The following is a 12,701-nucleotide window of genomic DNA, read 5'->3' as shown; positions in this document are numbered from 1 at the left end:
GCATACCCTGATAGCACGCTTGCATCACCTAGACATCTATTTGATGTGTGTGTTTACATCTGGAAGATGTATTTTTGCTATACTAAGACATATGTCAATAAGTGTGTCTCGGATGTTAAAAAGACATTCAGCAGATGTCTTTGAGACATATACGATTTAGAATTGTTCATAAATCGGATCTTTTTAAGATGTCTAGCAGAAGTTAATTAGATTTTGATGCTTTCCAAATGAAAAAATTCTAAATTTCCTTACGATTCCCATCAGCCCGTAGTCAAAAGAGACGTCTCTTCAATGTATGTCCATTTCTCGTAAGTTTGATTGCTTAGAAAAAACCATAGTAATAATACAGAAAAATGTACTATGCAAATACCATAGTTTTAATATGGTTTTACTAAAGTAACATTGTAGACTGTAACCATAGTTTTTGGCGGAAAAAATGTTTCTATTGTTGTAACAATGACTGTTGTAGGCTAACTATGTTTTGTTTTTTTGCGGAAACCATGCTTTTACTAGAGTAATATTGTAGTAACTATGAAAAGTAAGTTAAGCAACCATGCTTTTTTATTTTTATTTATATTATTTATTTTATTTTTGGCTGGAAACGATTGTTTTAAAACAGTATACTGTATATTATTTCATTTTCATTTATTTATTTATTTCGGTATTTATACAGTTCATGACCGTTCAATGCATCCAACATAATCTTTTTTTTTAAATGTCCCAAAAGGAATATGTTGAAGCCTAACCTTATTATGCATACCTCTCAAGTTTTACATTCTCTCTTTAAATATTTACATTTACAGTCCTCATGAACTCATACAACTCATAAGACAAAAACAAAGAAAATATTAAGAAAACAATTTGAGCAAAATGGCTATATAACATTTATAAGTGTATTCACCCTAACAGATAACTCATTTGAATCAAACGTAACAAAATTTAGTGTTTGCTTTAACTGCTTAATTTCTACATGACACATATATACTACATTTATGCAAACATATATACATATACACCAGTGTTGTGTGTTATGCATAATGTAATGTATTACTATAATTAAATTACTTTTTCCTTGAAAAAAGTAAACGATTACGCTTCATTTTTCAGTAATTTAGTTACAGTTACTTCTGATGTACTTGCGTTAAATACTGTATATATAAAACAATAGTGAATTTAAAATAGAAATTTAACATCTAATGTTTAAATATGTTTTCAAATTTAACGCTGCCCCCTTAAATTCTTAAATTTGAATTTATTTGATTTATTTGAAAGAATTAAAAGAACGGTTTCATGTCTATCCTTGTATTTTTCATCTGGTCGAGGTTGATCAGGGTTTTAGAAAGTAATTAGTAATAAGTAATGTGATTACTTTTCAGACAGAGTAATTAGTACAGTAATGTAATTATACTGTAGAAGATGTAATAGTAGTAGTACTTTTTTGGAGTAACTTACCCAACACTGATATATACATAATGCAATGAACCCACTCTTTCAAACACCATTTTAAACATTCTCTTAATTGTTTTACACAATTGTAAAACATTTTTAAATAGCTTAAATAGCATTGTATTTATAGTAAAAACATAATAACCACAAAATTGATTTTTATTACCATAGTTTTAATTTTTCTGTATTATAACTGTGATTTTACTATGAATATCAAGGTTAAAATATGGTTACTGTAGTAAAACCATGGTAAATTTATTGCAAGGGAATGCAAAACTATTTCAGAAATAGTATATTAATTATTAATAATAATGATGTTTACGTGGGGAAAATAAAATCTAACTAAATAGCCCAATCCATGCTGAGAAATACATGCTTTCTAACCCATTTACACAACAATGACACCCCCCTCAGGCAGTGGTACATTCCGTCAACCCCCGCTCCCTGAACACATGGTACATTCCAGAGCGACACTTTGTAACGGGATTGAATGAACGAGACAAAAGTTTGAATGAGAGAGAGAGACAGAGAGAGAGAGAGAGAGAGAGAGAGAGAGAGAGAGAGAGAGAGAGAGAGACTCCGAGCAGAGCTGGTGGAATTCTTTTTAAAACGCTGTTCATTTTGGCAGATAAAGTAGTTTTTATTGGTTTTGTTTTCAGAGTGACTGATGAAGATGAGGGTTCTGTGGCTGATATTTACATCACTGATGTGTGTGGAGGGCCAACAGAGAGGTGAGCATCTGAAAAACAAAACTAAACATAAAACACTCATCTGTTCTCACTTAGTGCTGTTCTGTGTTTAAGATGCTCAAACTATGTGAATAATGAGTATTGGATCAGCTTTGCATATTTACATGATTATTGTAATTTTTTAAGTGCTTTAATTGTCTGCTCAGTTATTTTTGATGTAATATTTAGATTTTAAAACATTGTCATTCCCCCAATAATGTACTTTGGTGGGTACAGATGGTAATACTACAGTACTTTTGAACATACCATAGTAATGAATGATCACCATTTTTGAATAACATGGTACTTACATGGTACTCCAATGAACTTTAAAGAATACATCATGCTACATCCAGGTGCATGTCCCAAAAAGCCACTATTTACATGGTAAAATGCCAGAAAAGCATGGTGTTTTTTGGACTCTGGTTAGTGACAAAAGATTTAAAGGGGAAGCGACCCATTTTTAAGTCCACCCAAATCTAAGTTGTGTTTTAATATAGATGTGAATACCCTTCCAATATAGTGACTATTGAATCAAAGAAGCACATGTTATCTTTTATCATACATTTTTATCATTTATTTTGTGATTATTGAGTCTTAATTGGGTCACTTCCCCTCAGTGTAAAATGTTTATTTCAGTAAACCTCGTTTTCAATTGATTGCTGAAACAAAAGTTTCATTCAGTCTGATTCAATTAACACAAAGCAAATATCACAAGACTGAAGTTGGTCTCAATCCTGATTAATATGATGTTGTTAACGGCTATTGCATATTTGCATAGATAGTATAGCATTCCCACATTAATGAGATTTTTCACTCACAGGTTTGTTCAACATAGTTAACGTGTACCTGCCTGTGAGGTTAAAAAGCCACTAATGTAGTTTTAGCTGTGAGCCGTAACACCCTCGGGTGTCAGTTTACACTTAAACCTTTTGAAGTGAACAGGAAGTTGAAATGTTGTCACAGTCTGGAGTTACATGGTGGCCGTCTGTGTTCTCAAAGACTTATACATTTATTTACATTTATCCAACTGTATGTATATAAGAGCTTTTAGCCACTGCACTCTCATATGACCGAATTCTGTACAGCTCTATTAACGGATAATCCTAATGAATGTGGTCACGGTTCCCAAATTCGTTACTGATCAAACGAGCCTCCCAGTGTGACTTTTGTCTCTTCCATTTGTGTTATTTAATATGAAACGTTTTCATGAATGGAACTGACCAATTCCAGATTAGGGGGAGAACAAGGTCAGAAATGAAACAGGGGATTGTGACAAAAATACCCCCATAATCAATTTTATTTTTTTGTATATATAAATATATAGCTTATTATTCTGTTTTAGGCCTAGTTATACACCATTTCACATACTTTGACATAAAAGGATGACAAACAGCATATATTTATATAGTTATAATATAAAAAAGGTAAATAATGCCCGTAAGGTGGCCTATAAATGGTAGAAGTTAATTTCTGACACTAGGGGAGAATGATTCTTCAATCATTTCACACTACAAGAAACATGTTTCCATTTAGTACTTACATAGTTATAAAAACATGCACTGTAAAAGTGTTAATACACTGTCTACAGTTACAATAACAAACTTAAGTATAATATAAGTTCAAGTAAAATTATTGTTACAACTTTTAGTGAAAAGTTTATTGCAGATTGAATATTTATGATGATGAGAAATCTCTGAAAACACAAATTCATTAGACATTAATATGACCAGTGTTCACTGTAATCTGATTACAAAGTAATTACTTAAAGTTATCTAATTACTTTTGTAGTTGTTATCCTGACTTTTACAGTCAGTTGTTGATCAAAAACAACAGAAAAGAAACATTTAATTCTAATCAGACAGAGCACAGATGAGATAAAGCCATTTGAGTCTCTCTCATTAACATACGCTCATTTAAAAACGCTGTTTACAGAAATGTCGGTTTTCTTAAAGAGACAGTACTGTTTTTAGCACGTGTTCAACAAATCAGTGTAAATACTTGTAGGGCCCTATGATTTTCGTGTCGTGGAAAACATGGCCGGAATTGACCAAATTAAAACTGTGATATGTCCTAGTGTGATGATTAAGCCACAAAAGGCTGAGATGTATTTAAACAAATATACGGTCTGCATGAGATGCATGCTTCAACATGAAGTGAATGTGAAAAGCCGCTGCTTATACACTAACCACATAATTAACATCACATGTGCTCTGTGTGTGTATAATTTACCTTCGTTCAGAGGTAAAAAGAAGTTCTAAACAGCCAAGCAATAGCAGGGCCTGTGTATCTCAGCGAGTATTGGCGCTGACTATCACTTCTGGAGTCACGAGTTCGAATCCAGGGTGTGCTGAGTGACTCCAGCCAGGTCTCCTAAGCAACCAAATTGGCCTGGTTGCTAGGGAGGGTAGAGTCACATGGGGTAACCTCCTCGTGGTCGTGATTAGTGGTTCTCGCTCTCAATGGGGCGTGTGGTAAGTTGTGTGTGGATCGGGGAGAGTAGCATGAGCCTCCACATGCTGTGAGTCTCCGCGGTGTCATGCACAACGAGTCACGTGATAAGATGCGCGGATTGACGGTCTCAGAACCCGGATTGAGGTGAGTAACTGCGCCACCACGAGGACCTAGTAAGTACTGGGAATTGGGCATTCCAATTTGTGGAGAAAAGGGATAAAATAAAGCAAATAAATAATAGCCAAGCAACGGTATACTTTTCCCGAACATTCAGACACCCGCCACACCACTGTGGGAGGCGTTTAGAGGAGCATTTAAATGTGAGGACGCTCAGTAAAACTAAACTAATGTGACAATAAAATGTGTTATAAATGACTTTATGCCTCATTCTATGAGTAGAATTCACATGAGGTCTGTAAAAGAAGCAGTTTTATCCACTCGATGATGATTTAAAGTAATGTATATGCAATAGATAATGTTTAATTTGTCTTGTTTACATTTTTAATTCATAGTGCTAATGCACTATCATGCTATATGTGGCAATAATATGCACCTGTTACACTTTGTAATTTATGATGACACTGATACTACTGCAAATATCAGTGTATAAAAGTGTTAATGTGCAAAATAAAGACAACAGAATGATTACTTTGGGCAGATGTGTGAATGGCTTTCGCTGCAGATTTCACATGAGTGAACGGGCACTTGAGAGAATTTGAGTAGATTTTATTGCTTCTGTAGACTAATTAAACAAAACAAAAAAAAAATCATATGACATGGTAAAATTTCTCTACATGAACGATCATACAGATGTAGGGAAATTTGCACCAGCTCGCTAATAACTGCACGCCGGTGTGGTCTTGTTGACTGATTTTGACTGACTGAACAACATAAACAGAATGAGCTGTTGGCCTCAAAGTAGGTGGAGCTCCAGGTCACACCTACCGATGACATGGACCAATGGCAGTAAGAAGGTGTTTAGCAGTCGGTTAAAAGTTCGCCCGGGAGAGTTGTTACAAACCACACCCGTTCATTCTTCTATTTTGTATGAAGTTTATTTGGGCCTTTAATGATAAAGACCAGAGCACTTTATTCACTGTGAAGCGTGCAGCACATGCACACTATATTTCTATAATTCAATCAAAGCCTTTCACGGTTTAATAAGCACGTTAGCCCATTTAGCGAACTGCTTTTTTAGAAGTGAAGACATCAAAAACATCCACCAAAAGTTCAAAATAAAAGCCCCATTTAACTAGATGAGTGAACCTGAAAAAATGCGACAGAAATATATTACTTCTGTATGGTAAAATGTAATCTTCAATTAAAATAATATATAAATAATATAAATTAATTAAGCAATATCTCACGCAAGAGTTTAACCGCTTTCATTCATACTGTGCAAAATTCATGGATTGTGTGAGGATCAGTATAGACATAATGTTGAAAAGTTATTTTTTCATTTGATTACTTTTTTTATGATAAAAAGGAATTACATTTTAAAAGCCAGAATTCAGAGAAAATAAAACCGAAAATACGGAATTTGGAAAAAAAAATTAAATGAATTTCATACGGCTCTATACTTGTAAATAGTACCAATTATGCAATTAAACAATAAACATATAAAAAGAATTTTTTAAATATAATATCTTAATTATTGATTGAATATATGGATTTGTTTATTTTTAAAAAGCCAAAACTAATGAAAATGTGACCAAAAATGTGACCAAAAATATCAAATATTATTAGTATAATTTTATATTTTCGTAATGTACCTATTTAGAAGGTCCCCTGAATAATTAACAGCATTAGAGGGAATTTATTTCATATGTAAGCAAAAGGGACATTATAATTGAAATATACCCATATGAATCGATATCGAATCGGAATCTAACCGAGAGCTTAGGAAATATGTATCAATACACAGCCATATTTCTAAGATATTATTTATGTTGGATACATTTAAAACACGATTTATGTTATATAAATTTGTTTACATTTCTGTGACAGCTGAAGTTCGTGCACCAAATAACGAGTCAACGAACAAGAAGGAAATAGACTAAAATTTCTCTGTGTAGTGTTTTAGAAAGTAACGTAATGGTAGAGTAATTAGTAATGAGATTACTTTTTATATTAAGTAATCAGTAAAGTGATTACAATTTAAAGTCATTAGAGAATTACTTATTTTGAGTGACTTACCTAACAGCGAAAATGCAATGTTTGTTTTCATGTAAACAAAGATTGTAATAATGAGCATTTACACATTGTGCGTAACAGAGTTTATCTGTTAGTATATCCCTGAAAGTATAGCGTATTTGAGTGTTTTTATGATTTTGGTAACTTTTAAAATGCCTCCATGAAAACTCACTCAAATGTCTCCAGTTACAAATCTCGTTATCTGTTTGAATCAGTCAAGAATCTTTAATCAGCTGTTTATCTTGAAAGAGTATTTCACACTGAATTGACTCTCAGTTTGTTATCAGATCTACTCACATCTGACTAGACTCTGTTCACATGCAAATGCTGCAGATCTTCCCGTCTGTCCTGAGGGCTTTCAGCCACACGTTTTGATTGGCTGCTTTTGTTTCAAAGTTTGTCATCACACCCTTTATAAAAGCAGCAGTGTCTTAAAGAATGATCTTCTGTAGATGTTTTTATTTTAACTTATTGAAAATGCAGTGTTTAACGATGGCTCGAAAGACAGCAAAATTCATGCTTTTAAACATATCACATACTGTAAGATGCTCTGAACGGTTGAAACACAACTTGTATTTGGCTGTTTTCTAAACCTGAATGAGTTGCTGCAGAGAGTGAGTTGAGCTTTTGGAGTCGTCAATCACAGAGACTCTATTGTGTAAACTGGCGGTAAACTCTGACCCCCGCTTTCCCACCAAATGAGCTCATAAGCCGCTCTGATGGGGGCCCGAGTCTCTGGAGAAACATTAGAGCAATTATCTTGTCTTCCTCAAACTTTACCTAAACCTTCTAAAGCTTGCGGGAGTGCTGAGAGAAAGCGATTGTTGTGTTTAATTCTTGATGAATATAGTAATGTTTTCTCTTTATCTTTTTTGCAACTGTTAGTTTTTGTCCATAAAAGAACAACAAAAGCCCATCCACTGATAACAGTGTCTAAATATTAGAACAAAGTCACATTTGCTAGAAAACTTGATTTATGAGTAACACATTATCTGAGGCTTTTTGGGTTAATGAATGTAGAAGCTCTTTTCCCCATCACGTCACAAATGTTTTGAAGTTCAGTATTGTTTTACACAGTTGGGTCATTGACAAACAAGGTTATCAGAGGTGATAAAAAAGAGAAATCTTCTAAAAATGTAGTTTAAAGCATGTGTAAAGTCCACGTTGGTTTCATACATTTTTGAAAATTCTACAAAAAAAATAAATAAAATAATAATAATAATAAAAATGACTTAAAAATGTCATGTGGTGTAACCATCAGAAATATTAAGTACTTTCCTTGAATTCATGAGCGAATGCAACTTTATCATTAATGTAAAAAATTATCAATAATTTTCAAGGTGAAATATATATATATATATATATATCATATATCATGAATTTGAGTCAGGATTGTCAAGAAGTTTTATCTGGCTTACACCAAATGACCTGAATAAAATGTGTGTTTTCATAAAACTGTCAGTTTTGACATTAAATGATATGACAAAATGATTTTTATTTTAACTTTACACACAGTCATGAGAGTCTAAAGGGCTCCTCTCTGTTTTGTTTTTTTATTGTCACTACATTTTAGTTACACCACATGACTTTGATTGGCTGAATTTGAATTTTTCACTGCTTATTTAAAATAATAATAATAATAATAATAGAAGATTATTCTGCACTACTTCTGCCAACATTATTTCTTTCCAGAATTTCAGCTTTTAATGAGACTTTATACAGTTACACCACATGACACTTTTGACTTTAAACATCAGAAAAAAATATGCAAATGACTTTGAACTTAAAAATGGAAAACATGTTCATCATAGAAAATGTGTATTCAAGGTAGGGTCTGGGTGGGACTATCACACCTGGAGTCGCGAGTTCGAATCCAGGGTGTGCTGAGTGACTCCAGCCAGGTCTCCTAAGCAACCAAATTGGCCCGGTTGCTAGGGAGGGTAGAGTCACATGGGGTAACCTCCTCGTGGTCGTGATTAGTGGTTCTCGCTCTCAATGGGGCGTGTGGTAAGTTGTGTGTGGATCGTGGAGAGTAGCATGAGCCTCCACATGCTGTGAGTCTCCGCGGTGTCATGCACAACGAGTCACATGATAAGATGCGCGGATTGATGATCTCAGAAGCGGAGGCAACTGAGACTTGTCCTCCGCCACCCAGATTGAGGCGAGTAACCGCACCACCATGAGGACCTACTAAGTAGTGGGAATTGGGCATTACAAATTGGGAGAAAAGGGGATAAAAAGAAGAGAAAAGGTGTATTCAAGTCATTGTTTAAATTTGTAATGAACTGTTGAATAATGTAATAGATCTGAAAGAAGAAAATGAGCATCATGTTATTGTTCCCAGTTAATAAAATTAATTAAAAGTGGCAGTAGATATCTAGATGTTGATCGACTGATATCGGTTTTTACAATAGTAGTTGATGCCAAAGTAATGCTAAATGAAACTAGCACTTATTTTACACAATATTTACTTAAAATTCATTAAACATATTTAAGAAATAAAAAAAGTGTCCTATGCATAAACAAGGCTATCGGTAGATTTTGGAACTGATGGAATGACCACTTCTGTTAACCCTTTAAGCATGAATGGGGAAAAAATAAATAATCGTCAAAATATTAACAACTACAGTCTTGACCAACACAAAATAGGTACCGTTTTAAAGATTAGAAGCTCTACTTTCCAATGCATGTAGACATTATGACCAAAACTGATCAAGTGCTTTGAAATTTGCAGAAAAATCAGAAGTGTTTCATTTTGATAATGATGACTCAAATGGCACAGAATGAAACAGATACAGTTGACATGATTGGGAACAAAACAAAATCAGTTTTCGGAGCCACCTTATTTACATATAATGTAAAATCAGAAAAATAAGAAAAAAGTACACTGTTGACTTAATTGTTTTGTGACTTTTTTTCTTCCAGCAGTTTCTGACAGTCGCAGAATGTATCATAATCTAAATCATTAAAAAAAATTGAAAAGTTTTCTTTACAATGATACCAAACACTTGACCCTCCTTGTTTTTTTCTTTTGTTTTTTTCTTGAGTTATAAGCCTTTAATTTTGGGTATGCCACTGAAACAGGAAATCTTTAAAAACACCTTCAGAGCTTAAAGTGTTAATCAACAAATCTGGCAAAATTATCGGTTCGTGTTGATAATGTTAAAATGGCAGAAAAGTATCAGCCTGACCATTTAATCAATCACTAGATGTGACAAACTCATCAAAACTGTCTAATCCTTAGCAGGTATCAAGAAATACTTATTAATTTATCAAGTCAAGAAAGTTCTTTAGGATCAGCAGACAAATGTGTTTGTTTGAAGTGTTTTTATCATTGATTGTTTTTCAGAGGGTGGTTTAAATGCGCTGACAGCAGCGGCCAGCACTCAGTGTGTCTCTGACATGCAAACACGTTGCAGATGTGCAGCTGCAGTCAGTGAAAGACTCTTTATCTGTCAGCCGTTTGAAGTGTGTTCAGCACCACTGGAGGCCATTCGAACATTGTGTGTGTGTATGTGTGTGACTACAAATGGTCTGATTTACAAATATGTGCTCATGCAGCTCTCTAAAATCTCACTTTGACCTCATGACCTTCTGTAGGGCAGAAGATTTTTATCATCCTCATCTTCTTCATGGTTCTCTCTCATTGAGCTGTCTGCTCTCTGTAATGAGCGGTCAGGACGGGATGATGGTTATCTCCTCACACCAAAGACCAGCTCATGAGAATCGATGACTGCCATTGTCAGTTGTCCAAGATGTAGTTATTTGTGTCATGAATGGGGCACACAGACACATGGGAGGAAGAGGGCGTTCTTCAAAGACAGAAGAGGAATTGGCCATTTTCTGAGGAAACATCTCTTCTAGAAGCGCACAGAATAAAATTTCTCTATCTTTCATTCCAGGTCTGTTTCCTGCCATTCTAAATCTCGCCAGCAATTCAGAAATCACCGCTAACGCCACCTGTGGCGAGCCGGACTCAGAGATGTACTGTAAGCTCGTGGAACATGTTCCAGGAAGACGAATCAGAAACCCTCAGTGTCGGATCTGTGATGCAAACAGCCAGAATCCTAAAGGTAGCGTCACTTCGCCGCTCTTCAAATGAGTCGACTCCAAAACCGTAATGGTTTTGAGACACCTCCGAGAATGCACGTTTGGAAAAGCTTATTCCTGTGTGATTTAAAGAGCATCAATGTCTATGTTTGTGGTTACAAAAGTGAGTTACAACAGCCTTGTTCACTAAACTGTAAAACATTTTCTATTCATTTTGGTTCAAACAGAGCAACACCCCATTACTAATGCAATCGACGGCACCAACCAATGGTGGCAGAGCCCCAGCATCAAAAACGGCCCTCAGTTCCACTGGGTCACCATCACATTGGACTTGAGACAGGTACGACGGTCTTTACAATCTTATTTGAAAGCTGCTGTGTGGACTTTCATAATTTAAAAATACTATTGATTTGCAGTATCAGATCATTTACGATAATTAATGCCAGCAGGGACAGCCGGTCCTATAGGCGATATAGGCGGTCCGTGAGAGTGCATAGTCAATAAACATATCATTAAAATGTTGAGAAGCACAGGAGACTTATTTTGAAACCTATTATGGCTCTAAGTATTTCATATCTCACACATTCATAGCGATCGATGTATGTGGACCTCATCATTTAACATTCAGATCTCAATGACTTTGAAAACCTAAAACAACATATTAAGAATAAGATGAGCTCTGAATAATCACCAAATGATAAATAGCTGAAAGTTACAACTAACAGCAGTGTATATAAAATCGGCAAACAGTACACAGTAATCTGCATAATTTATTCATACCGCAATGCATTGCTGGGAACTCCGGTGCTCCTTCTTATCACAGTATTATTTGGCCCCATTTCCACCTGGTGTTAAGATGCGTTTCGGGTGATCCGATCACATGTGGTCAGCGCTAAATACAGGGCTAAACGGGGTCAAAAACGTTTAAACAATGTGGTCAAAAACGCATGTGTCCACATTGCATTTGAGGTGTAAACGCTAATCCGTCCTGTATGCGTCCCGGCAGCAGTGAAGCACCACCCCTCGCCTGTCAATCAAACGCTGCGCTAAAACAACAGTTTAAACTTTGCCAGTTACGAGCGGCTTTAAAAGGAAATAACTGTCCGATCGGAAAATGCAACGAGCACTTCACAGATCTTCTTTAGTATGTCTGATATCAACACAGATGAGAAGCACGAACCCCTGAAGCTCCTTTAATACAGATAATCCACTAAAATAATGGATGATTCTGCTTGACATGTTGCATTTGTGCTTATATTAAATTTCAACCGCATCTGGGAGAAACAGCGCATTTTCTTTGTCTTCACTTACTTTGATGCGCTTTATTATCATGCAGTAACACACTGACATAGTGATTGATGTATGTCGTCATGAAACAGAGACCCTCCCCTCCAAATCTGAACACAAGTGGTCACAGTAGACGCATTTAAATGACCAGGTGTAAACAGCGATGTGTCTCTCCTGACCACATGTGATCACCCGAAACGCATCTTAATACCAGGTGGTATTAGACACAGTTTGCACACCTTACTGAATAATGCCCGAAACCTAAAACCCAGAAAATAAGTCATGAAATTTATTACAGAATATTACAGAATTACCCGTTATTTTAGTGGATTACCTGTATTAACTGGGTTTCAGGTGTTCGTGCTTCTCATCTGTGTTGATATCAGACACACTAAAGAAGATCTGTGAAGCGCTCGTTACATTTTCCGTTCGAACGGTTATTTCAATTTAAAGCCGCTCGTAACCGGCAAAGTTTAAACTTTTGTTTTAGCACAGCTGTTGATTGACAGGTGAGGGGTGGTGCTTCACTGCTGCCGGGACGCA

General features: G+C 35.3%; 1 protein-coding gene across 1 annotated transcript in view; it reads left to right on the top strand.

Moving 5' to 3' along the window:
* The first annotated feature begins 2,073 nt into the window (after positions 1-2,073).
* Positions 2,074-12,701, top strand: part of lama1 (laminin, alpha 1) — an 89,199-nt gene continuing 78,571 nt past the window's right edge. The window contains exons 1-3 of the mRNA XM_051682541.1: positions 2,074-2,177; positions 10,724-10,894; positions 11,099-11,211. Coding sequence (XP_051538501.1) covers positions 2,114-2,177; positions 10,724-10,894; positions 11,099-11,211 — 348 coding nt within the window. The 5' untranslated portion in view covers positions 2,074-2,113. The remainder of the gene's footprint in view (positions 2,178-10,723; positions 10,895-11,098; positions 11,212-12,701) is intronic.

The sequence above is a fragment of the Myxocyprinus asiaticus genome, chromosome 41, assembly GCF_019703515.2.
Source record: "Myxocyprinus asiaticus isolate MX2 ecotype Aquarium Trade chromosome 41, UBuf_Myxa_2, whole genome shotgun sequence".
Taxonomy (NCBI): domain Eukaryota; kingdom Metazoa; phylum Chordata; class Actinopteri; order Cypriniformes; family Catostomidae; genus Myxocyprinus; species Myxocyprinus asiaticus.
Note: the sequence above shows the minus strand (reverse complement) of the source record. Positions and strands in the feature narration are given on the sequence as shown.